Here is a 25,241-nt window from a genome sequence, read left to right on the forward strand (position 1 = left end):
ATAGTAGATACGTATTTCAATATATACCCCACTTCGTGTCAGTACTGGAGACACAGGACAAAGATAATTCCTGAAATTCCATAATCTATTGATAAGTATATATAAAACTGTAATTCAAGTCTAAATAGAGCTCCACGTAAGTGACATGAAAGCACAGAACAGTGTTTTAAAATAGTTACCATTTGTAGGCTGCTCTACACTAAACACTATACACTTTGTACACTAAGAACTTTGTATTATTTAATATTGATAATAAACGAAATGAAGTATTATCCCCACTTTAAAGAGGAGGAAATGAGGTTCAGTGAGATTAAAGTTTGTGGGATCAGGATTAAGTTAGATTTCCAGGAATACCTGTATGAATTTTTCATGCCAGCCTTTGTGTGAAAACAATTTATCTAGTCTAGTGATGTTCTGTTTCTTAGAAGTTGAAAGCATCTTGATCTAGAGGCTGACAAAAATGACCATTCTTAACCATGAGCTATGCTGCTTTTTTCAGGGGCAGAAATAAACAGGTAAATTAGAAAACAATATTCCAGTGGCCAATTAACGTATGAAAACACGCTTACTAGTTGGCAAAGATGTGGAATAAAGTAAGATTCCCCTTTTTCACTTATTGAATTTGCAAAAGTTTTAAACACGGTGGTACTATTCAGAGATGGACATTCTCAGCTTCTCTGGGTAGAAACACAAATTGCACATTCTTTTTGGAAAACAAGCAAAAACTCAGGACAGTTCATAAATATTAATACTTTTCACCTAGTAATTCTGCATCTTGGGGTTTATCCTCAAAGAAGCAATTTGGTAGCCTGAATTGATATGAAAATGTTAAATGCATTAATATTTATAATAATAGAAATGACCTATATATTTAAAAATAGGCAATTTAAAAATACGTAACAGTTCATTCATATGCTAGAATGTTATACAATTATTAAAATCCTAATTTTAAAACCTAGCATTGAAAAAGGCTTATGCTAAAATATTGGAAAAAATTTCTCTAAAGAGACGGTATAAGGCAATGAATTGAGGGAGTGAATTCTAGAGTAACATTCCCAGAGGTCATACCTTCACTGTGTTACTGCTTGATCGGCAACCTTGACAAACTATACAACTGTTGTAAGCATCAGTCTCATCATCAGGAGAATGGGGACTACAAAAATAATACCTCTGGCAGAAGACTGGTAGAATTAAATGGAAACATGCCAGCACTTAGAATAGGGCCTGGTACATATTAAAAATATTAGTTAAAATATTAATGGTGAGTATCTCTGGATGGTGAGATTATGGGTGACTTATATTTTCTTTCTTTCTAATCATCTGCAAATTCCTGTCAATAAGCATTGAGTTTATAATAGGCATTCCTGGGGGCGCCTGGGTGGCTCTGTTGGTTAAGTGTCCGACTTCAGCTCAGGTCATGATCTCATGGTTCGTGGGTTGAAGGCCCATGCTGGGCTCTGTGCTGATAGCTCAGAGCCTGGAGCCTCCTTCGGATTCTGTGTCTCCCTCTCTGCCCCTCCCCAGCTCATGCTCTTTCTCTCAAAAATAAATAAACATTGGGGGTGGGGGAGAGGGGAAAGTTGGTGATGAGCATTGAGGAGGGCACCTGTTAAGATGAGCACTGGGTGTTGTATAGAAACCAATTTGACAATAAATTATATTTTAATATAAAATAAATAAATATTAAATTTTTTTATATAATAGGTATTCCTATAGTCATCACAAAGCTGGTTATTAATAGATGATACTCTTAAAATATGAAAAAAGAATCTTCCTATCGATAGATTTATAGAATTCATTACTTGTTAGAAATGGGTCTTGAATTTTATTAAATGCTTTATTTGGCATAAATTAACATTTTTGCATTGATTTACTTATTGATGGGCTTTCTCATAATCTTAAATTTCCTGGATAACTATGGTAGATATACTTTCCTAAACTTACTTTTGAATTTAGTAATTTATAAAGAATTCTTGGATCTACATTAAAATTAATGAGGGACATTAATTTTTGTGGTCTTTCAGGTTTGGGGTCAGGGCTGGGCAAGTTAGAAAGTGAACAGGATGGCTTTGCATCCTGCCTTCACAGTGGAACAATTAGCAGGGGAACATGTTCCTCGAAAGCCTGTAAGAACATACAGGTAAAACAACTTTCTTTTCTGAGTTTTTGGAAGCAAAAGGAAGCTTATTTTTGGAACTTCTGCTTTGATCAGCTTTCAATTTCTTTTACAACTACCAGTTTGTCCAAGTCTTGAATCTATTTTAGTAATTTACACTTTCCAGGAAAGTGTTCGTATCATTCAGCTTTGAAACTTTCTCAGCATTGAGTTTTACACAGTATTTCAATTTTAAAAGTTTTCTTGTGATATGTTTAAAACCTTGTATATATAATTCTTAGACTTATGGCACTTAGCACTCTATTAGTATCCTGTTATTTCTATACATGTGGCTAAATTACCTTTTTTATTTCTAATTTTGCTTGTATGTATTTGCTCTATTTTATTAGATTTGCCAAAGGTCTGTTTTTACTGCTACTCAAAATCATTTGTGCCTATTTTTTTCTTCAATTTTGTCTCTGATTATGGCTTTCTGACCCTTGTGTTTTTCCCTGAAAATGCCTGTACTACTTATTTTTTGGGGGGGGGGGGAGGAGTCCATTCTCTGCTTTTTTTCTTTTTACTTCTTATTGTTTTTTTCTTCTTTCAAGAAATTATATTGATGTTTTGCATCACCGACTTGATTTTTACTGTGTTAATTCCATTCTTTGTTTTCCTCGCAAATCACCCATTCCTACCATTTAGCTGGTTGCTTGTTGTTTTTACATTACTCTGTTCATATCATACAACTTTCAGCCTCAAGAGAGTCCTTTGCATGAGATGCCAACATGTTTTTTAAAGTCTTTGGTTTCCTGGGGCAAATTATTTACAGATATATTACCCTTCTTCTTAGTCTATTTCCCTTTATCCATAAAATCATTTTCAAAAGCTTTTTCGGAAACTTGATGAATATACAGAATGTCTGGCTTGTTCTCTTGTCCTGATCTCTGTCCATCTGGGTGTTGGTCAACTCTTCCTCTCCATCTGTTGTGGGAGGACAAATTGATGCCCTTTCTCCTAATTCAGAAACCAGTGTCTAATAGGCATTTAGTAGATTGAGCTGGATCTTCTATCTACCACTGTTGCTTATTCTCTCAGTGTCTTAAGTGATGGGGTATATAGGTATTTAGAATTCTCAGAATGCAGTGCTGCTAAGGTGTTTCCAAGCAGCAACTGGTCTATTGGGAATATCTATGCCAAATTACAGTAAGCTACCAAATCTCTATCATGTTCCTTGTTGATAATGATTTGCAGCTCCTGAATTTTTGCTGATCGAACTTTGACAACCTTTCTGGAAAGTATATATACATAACCGTGAATGGCTGCTCAGTGCATTTCATGTAACTGACCCGGATTTTGAGGCAAAGGGTAGATAGTGAGGTCAGAATGAATGAAGTATCTCAGACCAAGTGGCAGGAGAAATGTTTAGACTATGAACCTCAGAGTCTGTCTGTCTGGCTTCAAATCCCAACTCTGTGTGCCCATTTCCTTATCTGTAAAATGGGGATAACAGTACCTACGTCATTACTGCTGTTGTGAGGTTACACAAATTACTATATGTAACTACATAAATAATGCCAAGTAAATGCTTGCTGCTATCATTCTTTATTACCCACATTTTGTGCCTCTTAATTTAGCTCTCCATGTCTTATAACTAGTTGAATTTCCTCCTTGATTTGTCTTGGTTTTAGCATTGTAGATTTTTATCTTTGCCTTGGATCCTCAAAGTTCGCTGTAAAGCTGGGACAGTCAGGAGGTATTTATGATGTAAGTCTGCATTCTTTCACTCCCTTTCTTGCCAAGGATTAGAGGGATGATGGCTTCTGTGGGAGATAAGGAAATGTGAACTAATCACATTTAGAAATGAGCAGTTTTCTGTGCTGCACAGCACAATGGCACATGGATGGATGTGTCTTAAAACAGAATGAAAACTATGGACTGGAACTTTGAGAAGGGTGAAGTCAGGAATGCTTTTCTTTAACCTGGATCTATATGAACTGGAGTATACTGAAAAGGTGTTACTAGTAGACAACTGTGCTCCAAGGGGAGATTAAGACCCATTGATAAAGACGGACTTGGTTCCTTAGACTAAAAACACACGTTAATTCAGGGGAAACACAAGCTGAGCAAAGACTGAGGAGCAAGACTGTGGGGTGGTTAGATCAGACCAACTGAGTTTGTGCCCTGCGTTGTTCCTTCACCAGCAGGTGTGCTAGTGGATCAGGAACCCTCTACTCCCCCTGGGGTTACCTCATCTGTACAATGGTTGTAACAGGAGCAATTTCCTCATAAGTTATTGGGAAGAGTAAATGAACTAACCCACCAATTTACTCATAGTACAGCCCGGAAAAAGTGTCCCACTAATGTTTTACATGTTTATGTGATTCATAAATCTGTAAATATACTCTGGACATTTCTAAAAAATGAAGAATATGAGTCAAACAAGTGTGTGCTTAGTTTTAAATAATAGTGTTGAGGTAGAGATAATTAAAAGAGGTAAAAGAAGATACAAATAGTTATTAAACGTACAATTATTATTCATATAAAACTTATAATTTCACCGAACAATGATTTGAAAGGACTTCCTTGCACCAGCTTTTCAGTATGCTACAGGAGTATAATACCAATTTTCTTATTAAAAACACAGTATTTGGGGATTTTTTGATTCCCTAAAATTTAGTGCATTTTTTTCTTCACACTTTATGAATGTTATTACCATGAACACAGTTCTGCTTCATTCTAGAAGGACACTGTTAAAATACAGAAAGTTTTCCATTGTAAGAATTCATTTCTGTGCATTAGAAAGACTTCTAAGAAAGGAACAATTATTCTGCACTACAGGGTGAAAGAAGATAGAATAGGAATACGTATTTCAACGTTTTCTCCAGGGGAACAACAAAGTGAAACATCTATTCAGTTGACTGGTTTGTAATGTCAAAGAAAGAGAATTAGGCGACATACCTGGTGCCCTCAAGTAAACAAGAGCCAGTGTGTGTCAGCCACAATTATTGCTTGTACACGATAAAGTGAGGAAAGGGAAGCCTCTTGCCTCACTTCCTGAGAAACGTCAACATATTTAACTAGAATAAAAGCAGAAATCATGATCACATCATTGATAAAAATTAACAAGGAAAGCCTTCCGTCCTAAACTTTATTAAAAAGCCGTTTTGGCCGTGTATTAAGAGGAAATTCAAAAACACAGTGATTATGATTAATAAGAAAGTAAAGGAACATAGGTGGTTCCATGTGGGTAGCAAGACCCCCAGCTCACACTGTAGAGGTCCTACAGACAAACTAAAAACCAAGCCCTCTCATTGGTAGGTGTGTTCACATCTGTAGGTAACTGTAGGTAACACAGTTACAAATCTAGTAAAAACTAAGGCTGGGCTGAACATTTTATAATTAAGCTCTAGTCTCATTATGATTCTGGTCTTGAAGAAATGAGGTAGAGAGATGGATGTAATGACTGCGATAGATTCTTTTTTATACTTCTCTGCTCCATTTTGGAAAAAGTTGAGTCCAGCATCTCATGAGACTGGTGTAGGCAATTAAATACAACTGCTTCCCAGTTGGTTAATCGGGGTCACCTCTATATTTATAACTGGTTCAAGTTGGAGATCAATTAATATCCATTTTCAATTCAATTCAAAGACTCATCCAAATGCTTACTCAGCTGCCTCTTACAAAGCCAGGTAAAAATCCCCAAGTCCACACCCATGTTTGGACAAGAAAATAATTTTATAGTTAAAAAAAAGTACCATGGTTCATCCACAGCATGAAAAGATACCTTTAAAATTATGTATAATAATGAGAGGTATATGAGTATTTGATTCTAGTTCAGAAACACTAATCTTAATGACAGGGTTGGAAAACTTGGAGCATTCATTTATGCCTTTTTTTTTAAATAGTAGACAATTCAGTGGAAATGCTGAACTAAGTAAAAATAAGCAGAGATTCTCTCCAAGTTAAAAAGTTAAAGCCATCACCTCTTCCATAATCAGAGACGTTATATGTAAATAAATGAAAATGTTAAAATATTTAAATTGCCTCAAACCATTCAGTTCAGTTCTGCAGGATGGCTGGGAAGATGGTTTGTCAACTTGTCCTAGCGAAGCAGGGAGGGGAGGAGAGCAACAATGATCCTATGACTAGATCTGTATTTTTTCTAGCATCTCAGGTGCTAAAGAATGAAGACAAAACAGGAAAAAGGGAAGGACGTCCTGATATTTCAGGCGCTGCTACAGACAGCTGAGAATAAAGGGGCCATAAAACAGAGAAGGCCCACAAGGCTGTCCCATGTTTGTACAGATTTTCAAGCTAGGAGAGCACCTACTTTGACCTCCAACCACAGAGTTTTCTTCGCATTTGACCCATAAGAGATGTTTAAAAAATTGCTCCTTTCTTGCTGATTTAAAGAAGTAAAAACCAGTATGAGAAGTGTTCATAGAACTCTGATGGTCCACACTGATTTTGTGATTCCATTTGCTCCTTATTCACTCTTGGTTACTGGTTTTACTGCCCCCTGCCCCCAACATGGCCCAAGATAGGGAAGAATCAGGAAGAAAACAGATTGGAATACGTATTATACATTCTTGCCGGTCTTAGGTGTTATTTTCAGCAGATAATTAGCTTTTGTAAAGCTGGATTATAGGTTATTCTATAACGTGTGTCATTTCAGTGTCTGTGACAGTGGAATGGATGGAAGAGACAATACCCTGGGTATTAGCATAAGCACCTTTGGCTCTTCATCCTTCTTCAACCCCTCCCCCCATTCTATTTCTTAAATGTCTCTAGTCTATACCCACCCCTCTATTTCACCTCTCACCACACCAGATAATCCTCCACCTGGATCACGTCAGCTGCATGACATTAGCTGGGCTCCAGTGTCTCTAGCTTTTTCCCAACACTACCTTCAGAGCTACATATCTGCAGAGAATGTCCCCCCTCACTGCTAACAAGTGTAAGCTGCAACTTATTTATAAGGTCTGGCCTCAGACGACATTTCTTGCCTCGTGTTCCCCACGGCTCTGTCATGCTGCCTGTATTCTAACTGCATTCAGGAACTATTGCTCTCTGGACAATCAAGGCACCCTCCCATTCCCTGCGCTAGATCTAGAGATGGAAAGTCCTTCTAGCTTCTTTGCAAACATCCCTTCCTCTGTAGACCTCTTCCGACCCAGAGAGTCAGAACAAGCCCCCTTCTCCCTTTGGCTCTCATAACACTTGTCTAACACCATATTGACGTGTTTGTCAAACTGGATCATATGTAACTGCATACACATCTCTTTCTGTTTAGGCGAATGCTTAGGACAGAGATAGTATATTCCTTATTTTTCTATCTCTGAGCACAGAATATTAAGCTATTAATATGTTATTCAGAGAACAAAGCACAGAGTCTTATACATGATAGACACTCCAGGAATTGCTTTTATTGAGCAACACTGTGCATTTCTAGAACCACATGGGGACTTTAGGCTGGTTTGGTATAGCCGACCTGGACCTTGTACTGTGAGTAGATAGACACTGGGTAAGTGTAAGGGGAAAAGAAATCTAAGAAATCATTGTGTTGTTTTGACAGTGTGCATGTGTGGCATTTCCAAGCACAGACTTTGGCAGCTTCCAGGTCCTCTGTCCAGGGAAATTCGGTTAACAAGTCAAAGTTTATTATAGAATTTCATGGTTAGCTTAAGCAATTTTAATAAAGCCTTGGGCAAAACAGCTACATTCCCCACTGGACATTCTATTGCACACTGGAAAGTATATTGCACACTAGATCAGCGATTACTGTACCTGACCCGCTCAACGGTGTGTGAAACAATTCCACACAATAGAAACAGAGTACTATGGTACAATTTCCGTGCTTTTATAGCGTGAGAAGAGACCGAGAGGAAGGGATGTCATTTCTAGAGCTCACTATATCCTCCAAGTAAGCCACCTAGGGGCTTGGAGGGAGAGTGTGGCCTTTGGAGTTGCAGACCTGGCTGGAATCCTGGACCCATCTCTTATGAGCTGGAAGACTTCAGGCAAATTAAAGAAACTGCCTGTGTCTCAGCATCCTCACGGACAGAACTGGAAAAATAACGGTTGCAATGGGTTAGTGTAAGAACTAGTAGATGAAACGTGCTCAGAATAGAACCTGGCATATTTTAGGTATGCAGGAAATATTGGATTCCTTCATTTCTTTGGGTCTCAATTTTTACCTGTGTGTAAAAACGTTTTTTTTTTTAACCACTTAGTTACTTGATGATCTCAAGGCTCTTTCCAGTTCTAAAGTCACATCACCCTTTTATCTTTAGAGGTGTGAACAGTACTGAGAACCTTTGAAAGTGGTTTCAAAGCTGATGAATTCTTTAAAAAAATTTTTTTTAAGCTTATTTATTTTGAGGGAGAGAGCAAATGGGGTAAGGGCAGAGAGAGAGAGGGGAGAGAGCAAATCCCAAGCAGGCTCTGCAAGGTCGGCGCAGAGCCTGATGTGGGGCTTGAACTCACAAACCGTGAAATCATGACCTGAGCCTAAATCAAGAGTTGGACACTTAACCAACTGAGCCCCCCAGGCACCCGAAAGCTGACACATTCTGATGAATGTGCTGCTGTCTTTGGATTTCCTTAGGTTTAATTTTCTCTTCTTCGAGCTTCTTTGAGATGGACAATTAAATCATTAATTGCCAAACTCTCTTCAAATAAACACATTTCTGTGCATTTCCTCCTTTGTTCCTGCAAGCACTGCTTTAGCTGAACCCCACACGTTTAGTTATGTTGTGTTTTCATTTTAATTGGTTAAGAATATTATAAAATTTCCCTTGTGATATTTCATCTTTTTTCCCTGGTTCACTTAGAACTATGTTGCTTAACTTCTGTGTATTTAGAGATTTTGCAGTTCTCTTTCAGTGATTTTATTTCTTAGTTTTTAATTCCACTGAGGTGAGTGCACACATTTAGTGGAATTTCAGTCCTTTGAAATTTGTTGATTTGTGTTATTACCCATCATATGGATGAATCACACTTTCCACTTCAGCAAACATTCTCTGTGTCACTGAAAAAAGGTACATTCTGTCATTATTGGTTATAACAGCTAGGATATAAATGTTAATTAGGTCACTGCTGGTCACGTTATTCAAATGTATATACTTACTGATTTTTGTTTTCTACTTATTAACTCCGATACTAGAAGAAGTTTATGGGCTCAGGTCATGATCTCATGGCCCGTGAGTTCGAGCCCTGTATCGGGCTCTGTGCTGATAGCTCAGAGCCTGGAGCCTGCTTTGGATTCTGTGTCTCCCTCTCTCTCTGACCCTCCCCTGTTCATGCTGTGTCTCTCTCTGTCTCAAAAATAAGTAAACATTAAATTTTTTTTTTTTAAAAAGAAGTTTATAAAAATTTCCAGCTATTTCTCTTTTAGTTCTGTCAAGTCCTGCATACCTCACTTTATTGCAGATAACTGTTTTTTACAAATTGAAGATTCATGGCAGCAAACCTACTGGTGCCCTTTAGCCAATGGCATTTGCTCATTTTTTGTGTCTCTCGGTCACATTTTTGTAATTCTTGAAATATTTCAAACTTTTTCATTATTATATTTGTTACGGTGATCTGTGATGTTTGATGTTACTATTGTAATTGTTTTGGGGTGCCACAAACCCTACCCAAAGAAGACTGAACCTAATTGATATATGCTGTGTGTTCCAGACTGTTCCACTAACAGGCCTTTCCCTGTCTCTCCCTATTCCCTGAGACAGAAAAAATATTGAAATTAGGCTGATTAATAACTTTACAATGGCTTCTAGGTGTTCAAGTTAAAGAGTCACATGTCTCTCACTTTAAATCAAAAGCTAGAAATGATTCAGCTTGGTGAGGAAGGCTCTCTCAGCTTAGTGAGGAAGGTGTGTCAAAAGTCGAGACAGGCTAAAAGCTAGGGCCCTTGCACCAGTTAGCCAAATCGTGAATGCGAAGGAAAAGTTCTTGAAGGAAATTAAAGGTGCTACTTAAATGAACACACGAATGATAAGACAGCCTTACTGCTGACGGAGAACATTTGAGGGGTCTGGATAGAAGATCAAACCAGCTACAACATTCCCTTAACCCAAAGCCTAGCCCAGAGAAAGCCCCTAACTCTCTTCAATACTGTGAGGGCTGAGAGAGGAGAGGAAGCTGCAGAAGAAAAGTCTGAAGCTAACAGAGTCTGGCTCAAGAGGTTTAGGGAAGGAAGCTGTCTCTAGAACATGAGAGCTCAAGGGGAAGAAGCAAGTGCTAATGTAGAAGCTGCATCACGTTACCCGGAAGATTTAGGTAAGATAACTAACAAAGGTGGCCACACAAAACGGATCTTCGATGCAGACAAAACAGTCTTCTATTGGAAAAAGAGGCCATCTGGGACTTTCATAGCTAAAGAGGACAAGTCAATGCCTGGCTTCAAAGGGCAGGCTGGCTCTCTTGTTAGGAGCCAAGGCAGCTGGTGACTTCACGTTGAAGCCATTGCTCATTTACCATTTCAAAAATCCTTGGGCCCTTAAGAATGATGCTAAATCTACTCTGCTTTTGCTCTGTAAAGGGAACAACGAAGGCTGGATGACAGCACATCTGTTTACATGAATGTTTACTGAATGTTTTACTGAATGTTTTAGGCTAACTGTTGGGACCTACTGCTCAAAAAGATTCCTTTGAAGATATGACTGCATGTTGACCATGTACCTGGTCACCCAACAGCTCTGATGGAGATGGACAACGAGATTAATGTCCTCTTTATGCCTGATAACACAACCATTCTGCAGCCCCTGGATCAAGGGGTCTTTTCAACTTGCAGTCTTATTAAAGAAATACATTTTGTAAAGCCATAGTGCCATAGATAGTGATTCTTCTGATGAATCTGGGCAAAGTAAACTGAAAGCTTTTTGGAAAGGATTCATGGTCTGAGGTGCCATTAAGAACATTTATGATTCATGGGGAAATTAAGCATAAGTATATAAATAACACTAACAGGAGTTTGGAAGAAATTGATTCCACCCCTCATGGAAAACTTTGAGGGGTTCAAGACTTCGGTGGAGGAAGTCACTGCAGGTGTGGTGGAAATAACTAGAGAACCAGAATTAGAAGTGCAGCCTGAAGACGTGACTGGATTGCTGCAATCTCATGATCAAACTTGAACAGATGATGAGTTCCTTCTTATGGATGAGCAAATGGAGTGAAATGGAATCTACTCCTGAAGACGCTGTGAAGGTTACTGAAATGACAACAAAGGGTTTAGCATATGACATAAACTAAGTTGATGAAACACTGACAGGGTTTGAGAGGAGGGACTCCAATTTTGAAAAAAGTTCTACTGGGGTTAGAATGCTACCAAACAGCACCTGATGCTACACAGAAGGGTCACTTGATAGGGCAAACTTCATTGTCTTCTATTAAGAAATTGCCACAGCCACCCTAACCTTCAGCAACCACCTTCCTGACGGGTCAGCAGCCATCCACATCGAGGCAGGACCCTCCAACAGCAGAAAGATTATGACTTAGTGAAAGTTCAGATGATGGTTAGAATTTTTTAGCCAAATAAAGTATTTTTAAATTAACAATTTACATTTATACAATTATATGCTGTTTTATTTTTAAGACCTAATGCTATTATGAATAGACTACAATACAGTGTAAACATAACTTTTACATGCAGTGGAAACCAGAAAATTCATTTGATTCACCTTATTTTGATATTCACTTTATTGTGGTGGCCTGGAACCGAACCTGCAATATCTCGAGGTGTGCCTGTATTTTGAAGCCGTATTATTAGGTGCTTAAAGGAATATTACATCTTCGCACTGAATTGAACTTTTTATCTTATGAAATGTCCCTATGTCCCTATGTCTTCTAAGCTTAAAGCCTTAGCTTAAAGCCTGACAAAACTTTGTTTTTGTTAGTGGACAGCACATAGTTGTATCTGTATCTTAGTTGGAGTGTTTAGTCTATTTTAAATTTAATGAAATAGTTGGGGTTAAGGCTTCCACCTTTCTATTTATTGCATCCATGCTTTATTCTTTTCTAGCCCTCTTTTAGAGGAGTTATTCTATTTAATCTCTTACATGAAATTTTTATATCATTCATTATAATGAATGAATATTATACCTATGTTTAGGAGAACCTATATAGGTATAATATTCATCCTTCACTAAATACAGATAAGCTCTAAGTTTTACTTTATCACTTCCCAAGTAATGCAAGACTACCTTTAAAAGAGGTTAACCACATTTGTCCCTTTTGCCCTTTGAGCTATAATGGGCTTATATCTGCCTTTCATGTTACCATCCCTACACAGCATTATTAGTTGCTTAATACAGTCAATACTCTTTGACATTATCCTTTTCAGTGCTCTTAATTCCTTTTTATGGATTTGAACTTCTTGTGGTCATTTTCTCTAAGGCAGAAAACCATCTTTTAGTTTTCCTTTGAATGTGGATGACAAGGTCTTTCTGTTTTTGTCTGAAAACCTCTTAATTTATTGTGTTTGCAGGATACTTTCACTAGGTATAGCCATCTAGCTTGGCTGTTTTTTTTTTTTTTTCCTTTAGCTCTTTAAAGATGTTATTTCATTGTCTTTTGACTTCAAGAATTTCTCTATTAAAAAGTCAACTGATAGGCTCTCTGTTGTTTTTCTGAAGGTAATAATTTTTTCCTCTCTGATGGATTTTAAGGTGTTTTTTTTTCCTCTTTATTTTTGCTTTTCAGCAGTTTACTAAAATGTGATCAGGTGCAATTTCCTTGGAGTTTACTGAGCTTCTTGAATCTGTGTGGGTTGATGTCTTCAAATAGTTTTGGAAAATTCTCACTTGTTACTTCACATCTTTTTTCTCGGTGTCTTTTTCTGAGACACCAGTTATACTTCTGTGAGACGATTTGTACCTCACATGTCTCTTCTATTTTATTCTGTTTCTTTTACTCTATTGAAGAAAATCTATGCTTCAATTTACATATATTTTAACTGACTTCTCTTTGAGTTCACTAATCCTGCCTTCTACTGTGTTGAGTCTACTATTAGGCCCATCAAGTAAGTTTCAACTTTTAGACACTGTATATATTTTAATTCTAAAATATTCATTTGATTCTTTCATATTTTTTATAGATTCCATGTCTTTGTTGAAATTATCCATCTTCTCATTCATTTTACCTTTTCATCTATTTTCATTAACATTTAAAAATAGTTATCCAACAGCTTTTGCCTGTCAACTCTATCTAGTCATCTGGGGGTCTGACTTCTATTATCTACTTTTTCTTGCTTATTAATCATATTTTCTTGATTCTTTGCATGGCTTGTAATTTACATTGTATTCTGCACATTACATTTATTATTTTATTACTGAAGCATAATTAACATACAATATTATAGGATTTTTAGGTGTACAACATACGGATTCAACAATTCTATACTTGGTGCTCCCACAATAAGTGTAGTCACTATTTGTCACCAAATGCTCTTAAAATTTTGAGAGCTGTACTTTTCATCTCTGTGCTGTACTTTTCATCTCTGTGACTTATTTATTTTATAACTGGAATTTTATACCTCTTAATCCCCTTTATCTATTTCACCCACTCCTGCACCTACCTCCCCTCTGGAAACTACCAGTTCTCTGTATTTTAAGAGTCTGTTTTGTTTGTCTGTTTTTGTTTTTTGGGTTTTTTTGTTTTGTTTTGCTGATTTGCTTGTTCACATTTATTTAAAATTTTTTTAACATTTATTTATTTTTGAGAGAGACAGAGACAGAATGTGAGTGGGTTACAGGCAGAGAGAGGGAGACACAGAATCTGAAGCAGGCTCCAGCCTCCGAGCTGTCAGCACAGAGCCCAACACGGGGCTCGAACTCATGAGCTGTGAGATCATGACCTGAGCCGAAGTCAGATGCTCAACCAATTGAGCTACCCAGACGCCCCGTTCAAATTTATTTTAGATTCCACATGTAAGTGAAATCATATAGAGAAGATATTTTCAAAATACACCTATGACAAATAGTATCCAAAATCTATAAAGAACTTATAAAATGGAACACACAAAAACAAGTATCCAGTTAAAAAATGGGCCGAAGACATGAACAGACATTTTTCCAAGGAAGATATCCAGATGGCTAACCGACACGTGAAAAGAGGCTCAGCATCTCTCATCACCAGGGAAATACAAATCAAAACCATGATGAGATATCACCTCACACCTGTCAGAATGGCTTAAGAAAGGAGAACCCTCTCACACTGTTGGTGGAAATTCAAACTGGTGTAGCCACTTTGGAAAACAGTATGGAGTTTCCTCAAAAAGTTAAAAATAGAACTACCCTAGGATCCAGAAATTGTACTTATTAGGTATTTACCCAAGGGATACAAAAATACCTATTCAAAGGAAACATGCACCCTGATGTTTATGACCGCATTATCAACAATAGCCAAATTATGGAAAGGTCCCAAATGTCCACTGACTGATGAATGGATAAAGAAGATGTGGGATGGACACACACACACACACACACACACACACACACACAAAATGAAATATCAGCCATCAAAAACAATGAAATCTTGCCATTTGCAATGATGTGGATGATATTATAAATAGATAGAGAGTATTATGCTAAGTGAAATAAGTCCAAGAATGACAACATGATTTCACTCATAAGTGGAATTTAGGAAACGTGACAGATGAACAAGGGGGGATAAAAGAGGCAAACCATAAAACAGACTCAACTGAAAAGAACACACTGAGGGTTGCTGGGTTGGAGGGGATGTTGGTGAGGGGATGGGTTAAGTGGGTGGTGGGTATTAAGGAGGGCACATGTTGTGATGAGCACTGGGTGCTGTATGTAAGTGATGAATCATTAAATTCTACACCTGAAACTAATATTACACTGTATGTTAACTGGAATTTAAGTAAAAATCTGGAACTACAAAAAAAGGAAAATCATATAGTATTTGTTTTCCCTGACTTATTTCACTTAGCATAATGCCCTCTAGGTACATCTATGTTGTTGCAAATGGCAAGATCTCATTTTTTATGGTTCATATCCCATTGTGATATCTATATATCTCTATATATATTTCACAGAGTCTTTATCCATTCATTAATGGACACTTGTGGTGACTGTATATCTTGGCTGCTATAAATAATGCTGCAATAAAATACAGGGATACATGTAACTTTCTGAATTAGTGTTTTTGTTTTCTTTGGCTGACTACCCAGTGGGATTACTGGATTATATGGTTCTTCTACTGCTACATATCTTCTGCCCATTTTTAATGTTTATTTATTTTTGATAGGGTACAAGCAGGACAGGGGCAGAGAGAGGGGGACACAGGATATGTAGTGGGTTCTGTGCTTACAGCAGTAAGCCTGATGTGGGGCTCAAACTCATGAACCACAAGGTCATGACCTGAGCTGAAGTCGGCTGCTCAACCAACTAGGCCACCCAGGTGCCCCTCTTCTGCCCATTTTTAAATCCTATTGCTTTTTGCTATTTTTTTAAAAATCTTCATATATTTTGGATATTAATGCTTTATCAGATATATGCATATACCTTCTCCCAGTGGGTTGCCTACTTTGTTGATGGTTTCCTTTGCTGTGCAAAACCTTATTTCGGTGTAGTCCCAATAGTTTATTTTTGCTTTTGTTTCCCTTGCCTGGGGCACATATCTAGGAAAATGTTGCTAAGCTGATATCCAAGAAATTACTGCCTATGTTTTTGTTGTTGTTGTTGTTTTGTTTTTTAATAGGAGTTTTAGGGTTCCAGGTCTCACATTTAGTTCTTTAATCCATTTTGATTTTTTGCATATGGTGTAAAGAAAGTGGTCCAGTTTTCTGGACACCGTTTTTTGAAAAGACTATCTTTTCCCCATCGTATATTCTTGGCTCCTATGTCATAGATTAATTGACCATATAAGAGTGGGTTTATTTTTGGGCTCCCTACTCTGTTCCATTTATTTATGTGTCTATTTTTGTCTGGGTATTGTATTTAGAAGAGCTGTTATTTATGGGTTCCTTTTCCTGTTAGGAGGAGAGGCTGATCACGTCAGTCGCAGTATTTGAAATGGGTACAACTAGGTTGTAGGTTTAGTTGGATTCAGTTGACTTTGAATTCAAATGTGTCAGTGGCAAGACTTGAATATTCATGTTAGGTTTCAGTGGACTTTGTTTTTCTAAACAGTAAGAGATTGTGGAAGAAGACCACTCTGCTTTTCCATCCCAGCTTTCCATTATTCCATGTTGCCCACTGAGCAGCACATGTCCCATGGAGAAAACTGTGGATACTTTTGGCCCTCCTCCAAATGTAATGCCAGCTCAACAAGAAAGGACTTTTCTCTCTGGACATGGAACTTGTCTAATCATCGATGTCTTCAAGGCTCTACTATCTCTGTAAAAGCAGGATATTTATAATTTTTTAAGTGGTTGAAATCCCACTTGGAAACATAAGTCCTTTGGACTATAGTTTCCAATGAACACTTTTTCTTACCAGTTAAGTTATACAGAGGTTGACTGCTCTCCTGTTCTCTCTTCTGTCCATAATTCTTCTTAATGTGAAACTGTGCTTAAACTATATATATTAGCAAAAATGAACTAAAGGAATCTCTTGGATTCTACAAACAAGATAACTAGCTTCCTTTTCAATAATAATTTTCAGTGTTTGCTCATTCTATCATTACTTGGGTGATAACCAGGTAATTTATTGGAACCCAACTGGAACCTATTTTAGAGCTACGGTAACTAGTTGGTTTCAACTGGACAAGCTTAATTTTATAAAAATGTCTTTAAAAATTTGTTTTTTTCTAGAGGGAGTATGCAATTCAGGGTGAGGAGCAGAGGAGTGGGGGAGAGAGAACAGATCTCAAGCAGGCTCCATGCTCAGCGCAGAGCCCCACACGGGGCTCAATCCCATGACCCCGGGATCATGACCTGAGCCGAAACCAAAATCAGACGTTCAACCAACTGAGCCACCCAGGTGCCCCTATAAAATAAGACTTTGTGTTGAAAATCTAAGGCTTCAGATTAAGTTTTAATTTTTTTAGGGAAGGACATAAAAAAAAATCTAGATTGATTAAATGGTTTTCCAGCTCAGATCAATGACTATTTTTCTATTTTTCATATGTTTTGGCTAGTAAACCTATACCTATAAATGTGAGAACTAAATCATACACAACCCCTGCATATGTTTTTAAAGTACAAGCTGAGACTAAGCACTTGTATTCTTTTTTCATGTTTCTATTTAATTTAGTATACCTAAAACGGTAAATCAATCATATACTGGAATGTGGATAAAATGAAATATTTTGCAAAGCTAAAATGTTGTGCGAACACATCTTTCAAATTCAGTGATTTCAGAACTCTCACTGTATAGTTTTCCTTCACTGAAAATTATTAAAAAACCAAAACGATCCCAAATCTGAAGCATCATGGCAGCTGGAGGAGAGTGGGGGCAGGTGACAAGGAACGGATCCGTGTGCTGTAGGCTCCATTCAGTAGTGTCCCTCTGTGATGTGCAAATATGGAAAGGTTTCATTTTTACTGGTAACAACTATGGACCTTGCTGTCTCATCTTTATTCTTCTGCCTAGTGGAAAAACTTTAAATTGCTCAATAATGATCGATTTCTTGGTCCAACCCTTTCTTTCTGTTTTCGTATTTCTGTTTTGAAATTTAGCCCAGTTGAAAATGTCTATTTCCGAGCTTCCTTCTTCCCACTTTGTGCATAGTCTCAAGTGCAGCTGCCAGGAGCCGTCTGTGGTCGGCAAGAGTGCTCTCTGCAAGTACCACTGGTGCCAGTGACGGTAGTGTGTGTGTGTGTGTGTGTGTGTGTGTGTGTGTGTGTGTGTGTAGGGGTGGGTGGGGTGGGGTGGAAGATGGGTGTGGCATCCACTTACGCTCAGGTCAGAATGATGGCAGTAGTTCCGTTCTTTTGGAATGCTTCTCTATCCAATGCTGACAGATTATGTCTGTTTACGTCTGGTACCCCAGTGAGGATGCTATATGGACTATGGCTCCCTGAGACTTCTGGAAATTGACAAAGCACGCCGCATTCTCTTTGTCCCGACTCTTAAGATACGGGGAATGGCCCTCTGAATGTGAAGTCATGGAATCACCTCTTACCTCAGTCCGTGGTAACTGGAGCTGCCTGTATTGGCTGCACAGGCCTGGCTCGAATCCCCTAGGGTAGCCTGCCAATGCCTCTCCCTCAGTAAATCTCCACATCACCCACTCTGGACTGAGGGAACGTAGCAAGACGCTGTCTGCATCTCCCACGGCTCTGACACCCTTGGCGGAAGCTCTTCTAATCCTATAAGGAAGCTTCTCAAACTCCCAGTTCCTCAAGCCAACAGTTGCTTTAATGAACTTTGGCCAAGACATAGGCCTTCACCTAAGGTCCAGGGTCAATGCTGAAATGTCACAAGCAATTCTTTTGGGGTACTCCAAATTTGGAAGGATGACAATAACAAAATGCTTCCTCTCCATAAACACGCATCACGAAGAGGCCACGGATACGGGAACTCTGCTCAAGGGCATCCCCGCTCCCCCTTCATAAGAGGTTTTTCTGGACTAAGTGGGTGGGACAGGTTGTGGGGAAGATTCTGCTAAGCTTCCCACACTTGGTGGGGGCTGAGGCAACTCTCTGAAGATGAGGACTCTGGACTCCGGTGTAAGCTGTCTTCCTGTAAACAGTGCGGTCCTGGTCAACACCCCTCCTTGGGAGCAGGTCAAGGTCTAAGTAAATTCCAGCAAATTCCTATCCAGCAAATGAATATATACTCTACGTTTTACAACGTTTGTTAAGAATGAACTCAAAACCCCTATAACATTTGACTCTATTATCTGACGGTGTGAATCGAGTCTTAGTGCTTTTCTACATTTAGACTATCATCACCATTTTCAAAGGGAAAAATGTCCAGTATCGCATAAATGTCCATTACGGGTAAAAGCGTTTTATTCTCACTTGAAAATAAATCCCACTTTAATAATAACTAATGGTTGTGCATCCCTTTATCAAGAACTATCACATTTGGTTCCTACAACAAACCTTTGATATTTGTTCTATGTTTGCTGTAGCTCACGGTTATTTCCCCATTTTATGGATGTGGTAATCAAAGCAGGGTGAGGTTAGTTAATGGCTCTGTCAGAACCAGGGCTCTAACTCAGGTTGCGAAATACAAAGTGTGGCTTTTTCCCCACTGCGTGTGCTTTCCTACAAGAAAATGATGTATTCTCAGTATGACAGGTCTCCTGAGTGGATCCTCTGAGAAACTGGACACGTGTGTAGGCACCTGATGCCATCCCATCCTGTGATCAAACGTGCACAGACAGGTGTGGAGGATTAGCCTTCTTGACTGTACGACCTCAGGCCATATCCCAAAGGACCGCTTTTGGGAAAGGATGCTGGAAAGAGCCAAGCACATAGAACGTTTAGGTCCAAGTTCCCTTTGGGTCTCAGTTCCCTGGGTACTTAAAATGAGCTTTGTTTGGTTGCGGAATTTATCTGCATCTAACATAAGGCTAGTATTTGTGAAGCCTTTGAAAAGACACAAACTTTGTCATTCAGCAATAGCGAATTTTCCTGCCAAAGACTTCAGCACTAGGGGGAATAATATGCCATGGGCTGCAAGCCACAGGGGTCATGATGACTTCTAGAAGTAACGCAAGGAAGCATTGGGCAAGGAAACTGGAGCTCAAAGGCGACACATGCACGCCTGCTGTTACCATAGTTACAACAAGAAAGGCCATAAGAGACGTACTGTATTTCTTATAAGCAGGGAGAGAAGTCTTGCCTGGTTTAGGATCACTGGGGTGAGTAATCCTGGCTGTATCCACAGGGTTTCATCCTGGTTCCCCTGAGTTTCAACATGGAACAGGAGAAGGGGTAAATCATTTGTTTACATTCAATGAAGCTGTTCTTATGTTCTCTCATTTAACCTTTATTCTCGGAACCTGCTGAAGCTGGCAGTCTTTATTCACTCCCCTACCAGCAAATTGTGAGACTTAATGGCCGTGGCTAATTTTAGTAGTTTGGGTATGATGCTCTACAGGGAGACAAAAAAGGGGGGGGGGGGGCGTGTGGAGAATGTCCCTCTCATTCCTGACTTTTCTGAGGCTGAATCAGGACAGCATAACAACTGTGATTCCCCAGGGCGGACCTCCCCAGTTGGGCTTTCCAAGCATCACGGAACCTGGTCTAACTTGTCTTCCACTGAGTCTCCTGTACAGCACCCCTACTTCTCCTTTGATGACAACTTTCTTAACGATGCACTCATTGCAGTCTGGGCCGGATGATTTCATCTTTAGACAGTTTTGAGAGGTAACAGCGATACAACACTTACTGCGGATTCCGGATATGAGACACTACAAAGTGCTCTGGAATGTCATTTCATCCTCAGAGGGACCCCAGGAGACAGAGAACTATTATCATCATCATCTCCATTTCACAGATAAAGAAACTGAGGCTGAGGGTAGTAAAGAAACTCCTCCACTGTCAGGCAGCTATGAAATGTCAGAGCCCAGGGATATGCGACCCCCCCCAAACCAGTGAGTGCTGTATCTTCCAACTTCTTCACCTGGAGCTGAAGCCTGTCGTCTTGTTCCTTCCAGCTGCCGGTCCTAATTTTGTCCTCTGAAGACCCATGGAAAAGGTCTTAATTCCTCTTTCCCTACTAAATCTTCAGATATCTTACATGGCTTTTAGGACTGTCTTGTTCTGTTCAGACCACAGGACACTGTTGTTAGATGTCCACTCTTCAACCCCTTAAGTCATGTATTTTCGTTTGGCTTCCTGCATTAGCGCTCTAAGGGGGCTCCCCGCTCTGCCCTCTATGCTACACCTGGCAGCCGTGGTGGGCCTTAAGAGAGGTTAGGTCCCTTCAGTCTTCTCAAAATACTCTGTGGCTTCTCAGGTCATTGGAAGCAAAATCTCTGCAGCCAACTTCAAGATGAGCAAGCCCAAGATCATCCTGTCCTCCCCCCTCTTGCTCATACTGTTCCCTGAACATTCCAAGCATGGTCCCAACTCCTTTCCCTGGAACACTCTGCTCTGGAAATATACCTGGTTCTTTCCCGTCCTTCCTCCTATCTCCCCTCACAGGCGCTACCCACACCTTAGCAGTAAGGCCTATCTCCAACCACTCTACCGAAAATAACAAATCTCTCCCCTCATGGGTCTTCCCTCTTCTCCTTCCTTTTTGTATTCTTTTCCATAGCACTTATTATTTTCCTTATTTTCTTCTTTTTGCCTACCCTCTCCCTTTGGGCCCACTTAAGAACATTAAGCTCTCGAAAGGGCAAGGAGTTTTTTGGGTTTTTTGTCTGATTTATTTATTTTGGCAATTTATTCTTTATTTGTATGTGCCCAATAATTATTAAAACTTTTGAAAGTGGTTAGTTTTATCAGTCTTCTGCGAACACCCAGTGTTCATCCCAATAAGTGTCTTCCTTAATGCCCCTTCCTATTTAGCCCATCCCTATACCCACAACCCCTCCAGCAACCCTTAGTTTGTGCTCTATAGTTAAGAGTCTCCTCTATTTTGTCCCCCTCTCTGTTTTTATATTGTTTTTGCTTAAGGGCAGGGAGTTTTACCTTCTTAGTTCAAAACTAAGGTTAAATCATAAGTGGCAGACAAAATAACCATTTCACATGGGTCAACCCACCATATCCCCAGCACTAAGGCAAGGCCTGGCACAGAAGCATTAAGTAGTTGGCAAATAAGTAAATAATTTATATACTGATACTAAAAATGCTGCAGAACCTTTATGCACTTTATTATCCTCAGGAAGAACTTCACTATCGCGTGGCTGGATATCTGATATCATCTCTGTCTTCCTAACCCTTTGTGGAACTGAATATAAATAGAAATGCAAATAAATATTAAAAACTCTTGCTGACACACTAACTCTAGGCTTTTAACTGTATGATATTTTCTTCGAAGCATTCACTAGTTTCAGATTCATCTATCAGCCTCAACATCTCTGTGTTGAGAGGGGTAACTTCCATATCAATTGCTAAAATCTGTCTGGATTCAGGATAAGCTAATTCTTAAGCTAAATTAAGGCAGTGATTTGACACAATCACCTGCCAGAGAGTGACCCACATATCATACTACCACTGTGTGCACATAGAAGAATACGTATTCTTTGGAAAATATGTCTCACTTGAAAAACCTGTGCATTTGTAGCCTTTAATGAGCATCTAGCTGAAAATCACTCTGAAGAATTTTTTCCTCCCATAGGGCATCACTTTCTATTGGTGGATTTGACGTCCTACATTGGTTTACTTTAACAAATGTTTGTCAGTGTGTTAAAAAAACAAAAAACAAAAAACAACCTGCCAACAATTCCGGTGTCAAGAAAGGGAGACACTGATGTAATACATTATACCCTGTAAGGAAAATCGGGCTACTTACTGTACACGGACACAGTAATCCTTACTGCTAATCACAAGGTGTGGGGGAAACTGCTGTCAGACCCAAGTCACCCCTTCGATTACCACTGCGAATTATTCACCGTGAATTTGCAGTGCTGCTTATGGAGAAGCTGAAGGTTTTGTTCTCACACATTTAGGGCAAGGAGACAGTTTATAGTTTTTCAATACGTAGAGAAAAGCCAGGATTTGTTCCTCATTCAAAATAACTAAGATCCCTTAAGAATCACAAACCAACAACAATTCTCACAGTCATCTACAATTTAATATAAAGCATTAGTGTTTTTATACCCACAACAAAACATGGACCTGCGGAAGTTTTCAAACACTCCTCCAGCTGCTTCATGCGTGTCTTCTGGAGCTCGGGGCTGTCCCACTCGTCCTCATCGATGCCCCAGTAGAGATCTATGACCTGGGAACCAATGGACGAGGCAACATTAGTTTACCTGCAGGAAAACTTAATTTACCTTATTCTTACTTTCAGTGTTAAGCTAACGTGACTTTTAACTTTTCTCTTTGCAGCACGTTTTCCCTTAAGAGGGAAAATTATATTTAAGATCCATTCAAACAGATATACTGTTTTACCCCATGATAGGTGTGCACACTGTAATGTCTTTTGTTCTTTATTATACTGTTGACATAGGCCCAGAGAAGAATGAAATGTTAACTGTCAGCAGAGGTTTTGTGGAACCAACTTTTCCTTATATTGAAATGGTAACAGGAGTTCAAAAACATGTCTGGAAGCAACTGGGATATGGCAACCACATTATTTGAGACAATTAAACAATAGTGTATAATGGTGCTGTGCATCTTAATATGAGAAGGGAAAACCATAATGGGCATTAATATATACTGACCTAGAGGGAAACATCTACATTTCTTAACAGGTGTTTTTAGGTTTTATGTATTTATTTTTATCATGCTTTATCCCACGGGAATACATATTTTGTTTATGTCTGTTTCATCTGAGAGCAGTTTGGCTTTCATCAATATATGTCTGAGAAACATGTATTGGAAACAATGAAAGGCGGTATGCCTTAATGAGAAGTGAGGATAATAGGATCATCTATTTCCTTACTTCAAAGAGTATGAGGGAAGATGCTGAGAGTCTGTGAAAACTTCTGCAAGCACACTCTTTGAAAAATCTATGAAGAGCATTATGGGTTTCCTTCCCTTTACTCAACTGATGTTCTGCATACATAAGGTAAATGTTTCCAATTGTGGCTTTGAAGATTTCCTTTTTCTTGTTTCCCACAAGCAGAAAAAGAACCTCGCCTCCTTACTGGCTGTTCGTATGGCATTCACGGAGATGCAGGCACAGAGCGTGTGTCCTCCATGGTGCCCCAAGTGGACCTCAAGGGCTCGCGTACCTCCCGTCTCCTGGCCATGGCCCTGCATGGGTGTGTCTGCACCAGTTCTTTGTCTATGTGCATATGAGTTTTTAGATGGCTGACAAAGATATAACAACTTCTTAAAAAATATCCTTATGTTTTATGATAAACGATGAATATCATATATTTTGGGAGTTCTTCCCTTTAATCTACCTTACAAAGTTTAATCACAGTATTAAGGAAGGAGTCATCTGAGATGGTAACTTCGGTGTCCCGTATGAGAGCCTATAACTTTGGCTATTTAAAATTAAATATAAATTAAAATTAATTCAGTCTGAATACTCAATAGCCACATGTGGCTACTGACTCTCATGTTGGAAAGCACAGATACAGACTACTTCACCATAACAGAAACTTTAATTTGGCATAAGTGTAAGTTACTGAGATTATTAGAAAAAGACATTTTTGGCCATCTACCAATAACTTGTCAAACGCACAGATCTGCAATGTGAATGCTGACACTTAGTTGTACCACGCACAGATTAACAGTCATTCAGAGAGCCTGCTTTCCATCCTTTTGGCTGACACTGTTTGGACATATGTGAGGAAAGGTCTGATTTAGAACAAATGAATAGAAAAAGAAATGGTAAATATAAAGGTTGATATAACAAATGCTATCAATATATACCTGCTCTCCTCTCCTCTTTAAATGACATAAAATTATATAAAATATAATTGGATATGTAACCTATATAAAAAACAGTCCAAAAAGGGAATAGAGTTATAAAGAAGTATGCTAGCTCAATGAAATTAAGTTGGTATAAATCATAGTTTCTGAGAAGATGGGTCTTAAAATAACTATGAGTAACAAATATAGTGAAAAAAATTATTAAAGAAAATATTAAACCAATAGAGAAAATCAGTGAAACCAAAAGTTTGTTCTCTGAACACAGTGGAACAAAACTTTAGCTGCATTAAAAAAAATACTCAAAATTACCAAAATCACAAGTGAAAGAGAGGCATTAGTACTGACCTTATAGAAATAGAAAAAGGATTATTAGAGGATACGATGAACAACCATATGCCAATGAATTAGATTACTTAAATGGACAAATACCTAGAGAGACAAATCACACAGACTCAAGACAAAACAAAATATGAACAGAAATGTGAAAAGAGATTAAGTAGGAATTTGAAAGAAAAGCATAGGTTCAGATGGATGCACTGTTGTGAACTCTATCAATTCTTCACAGTCTTCCAAAAATTAGAAGAGAGAACACTTCCCAACTTATTCTATGAGACCAGTGTGACCCTTGTACTAAAGGCAGACAAACATATAAGAAAATGACAGAGCAGTATCTCATGAATATAAAATAAAAGGAGAAGATTCTAGAATACTCAAATATATTCAAGA

The 25,241-nt window shown here is 38.7% G+C and overlaps 1 protein-coding gene across 2 annotated transcripts in view; it reads right to left on the bottom strand.

Moving 5' to 3' along the window:
- Positions 1–25,241, bottom strand: part of NWD2 (NACHT and WD repeat domain containing 2) — a 185,077-nt gene that overhangs the window by 69,311 nt on the left and 90,525 nt on the right. The window contains exon 3 of one of the 2 annotated variants that reach the window (XM_019414471.2): positions 22,792–22,908. In XM_019414471.2, the coding sequence (XP_019270016.1) occupies positions 22,792–22,908 (117 nt within the window). The remainder of the gene's footprint in view (positions 1–22,791; positions 22,909–25,241) is intronic. The other variant, XM_019414478.2, reaches the window with a different exon arrangement.

This window comes from Panthera pardus, unplaced genomic scaffold (assembly GCF_024362965.1).
Source record: "Panthera pardus isolate Hobbes unplaced genomic scaffold, ASM2436296v1 HiC_scaffold_13, whole genome shotgun sequence".
Classification (NCBI taxonomy): domain Eukaryota; kingdom Metazoa; phylum Chordata; class Mammalia; order Carnivora; family Felidae; genus Panthera; species Panthera pardus.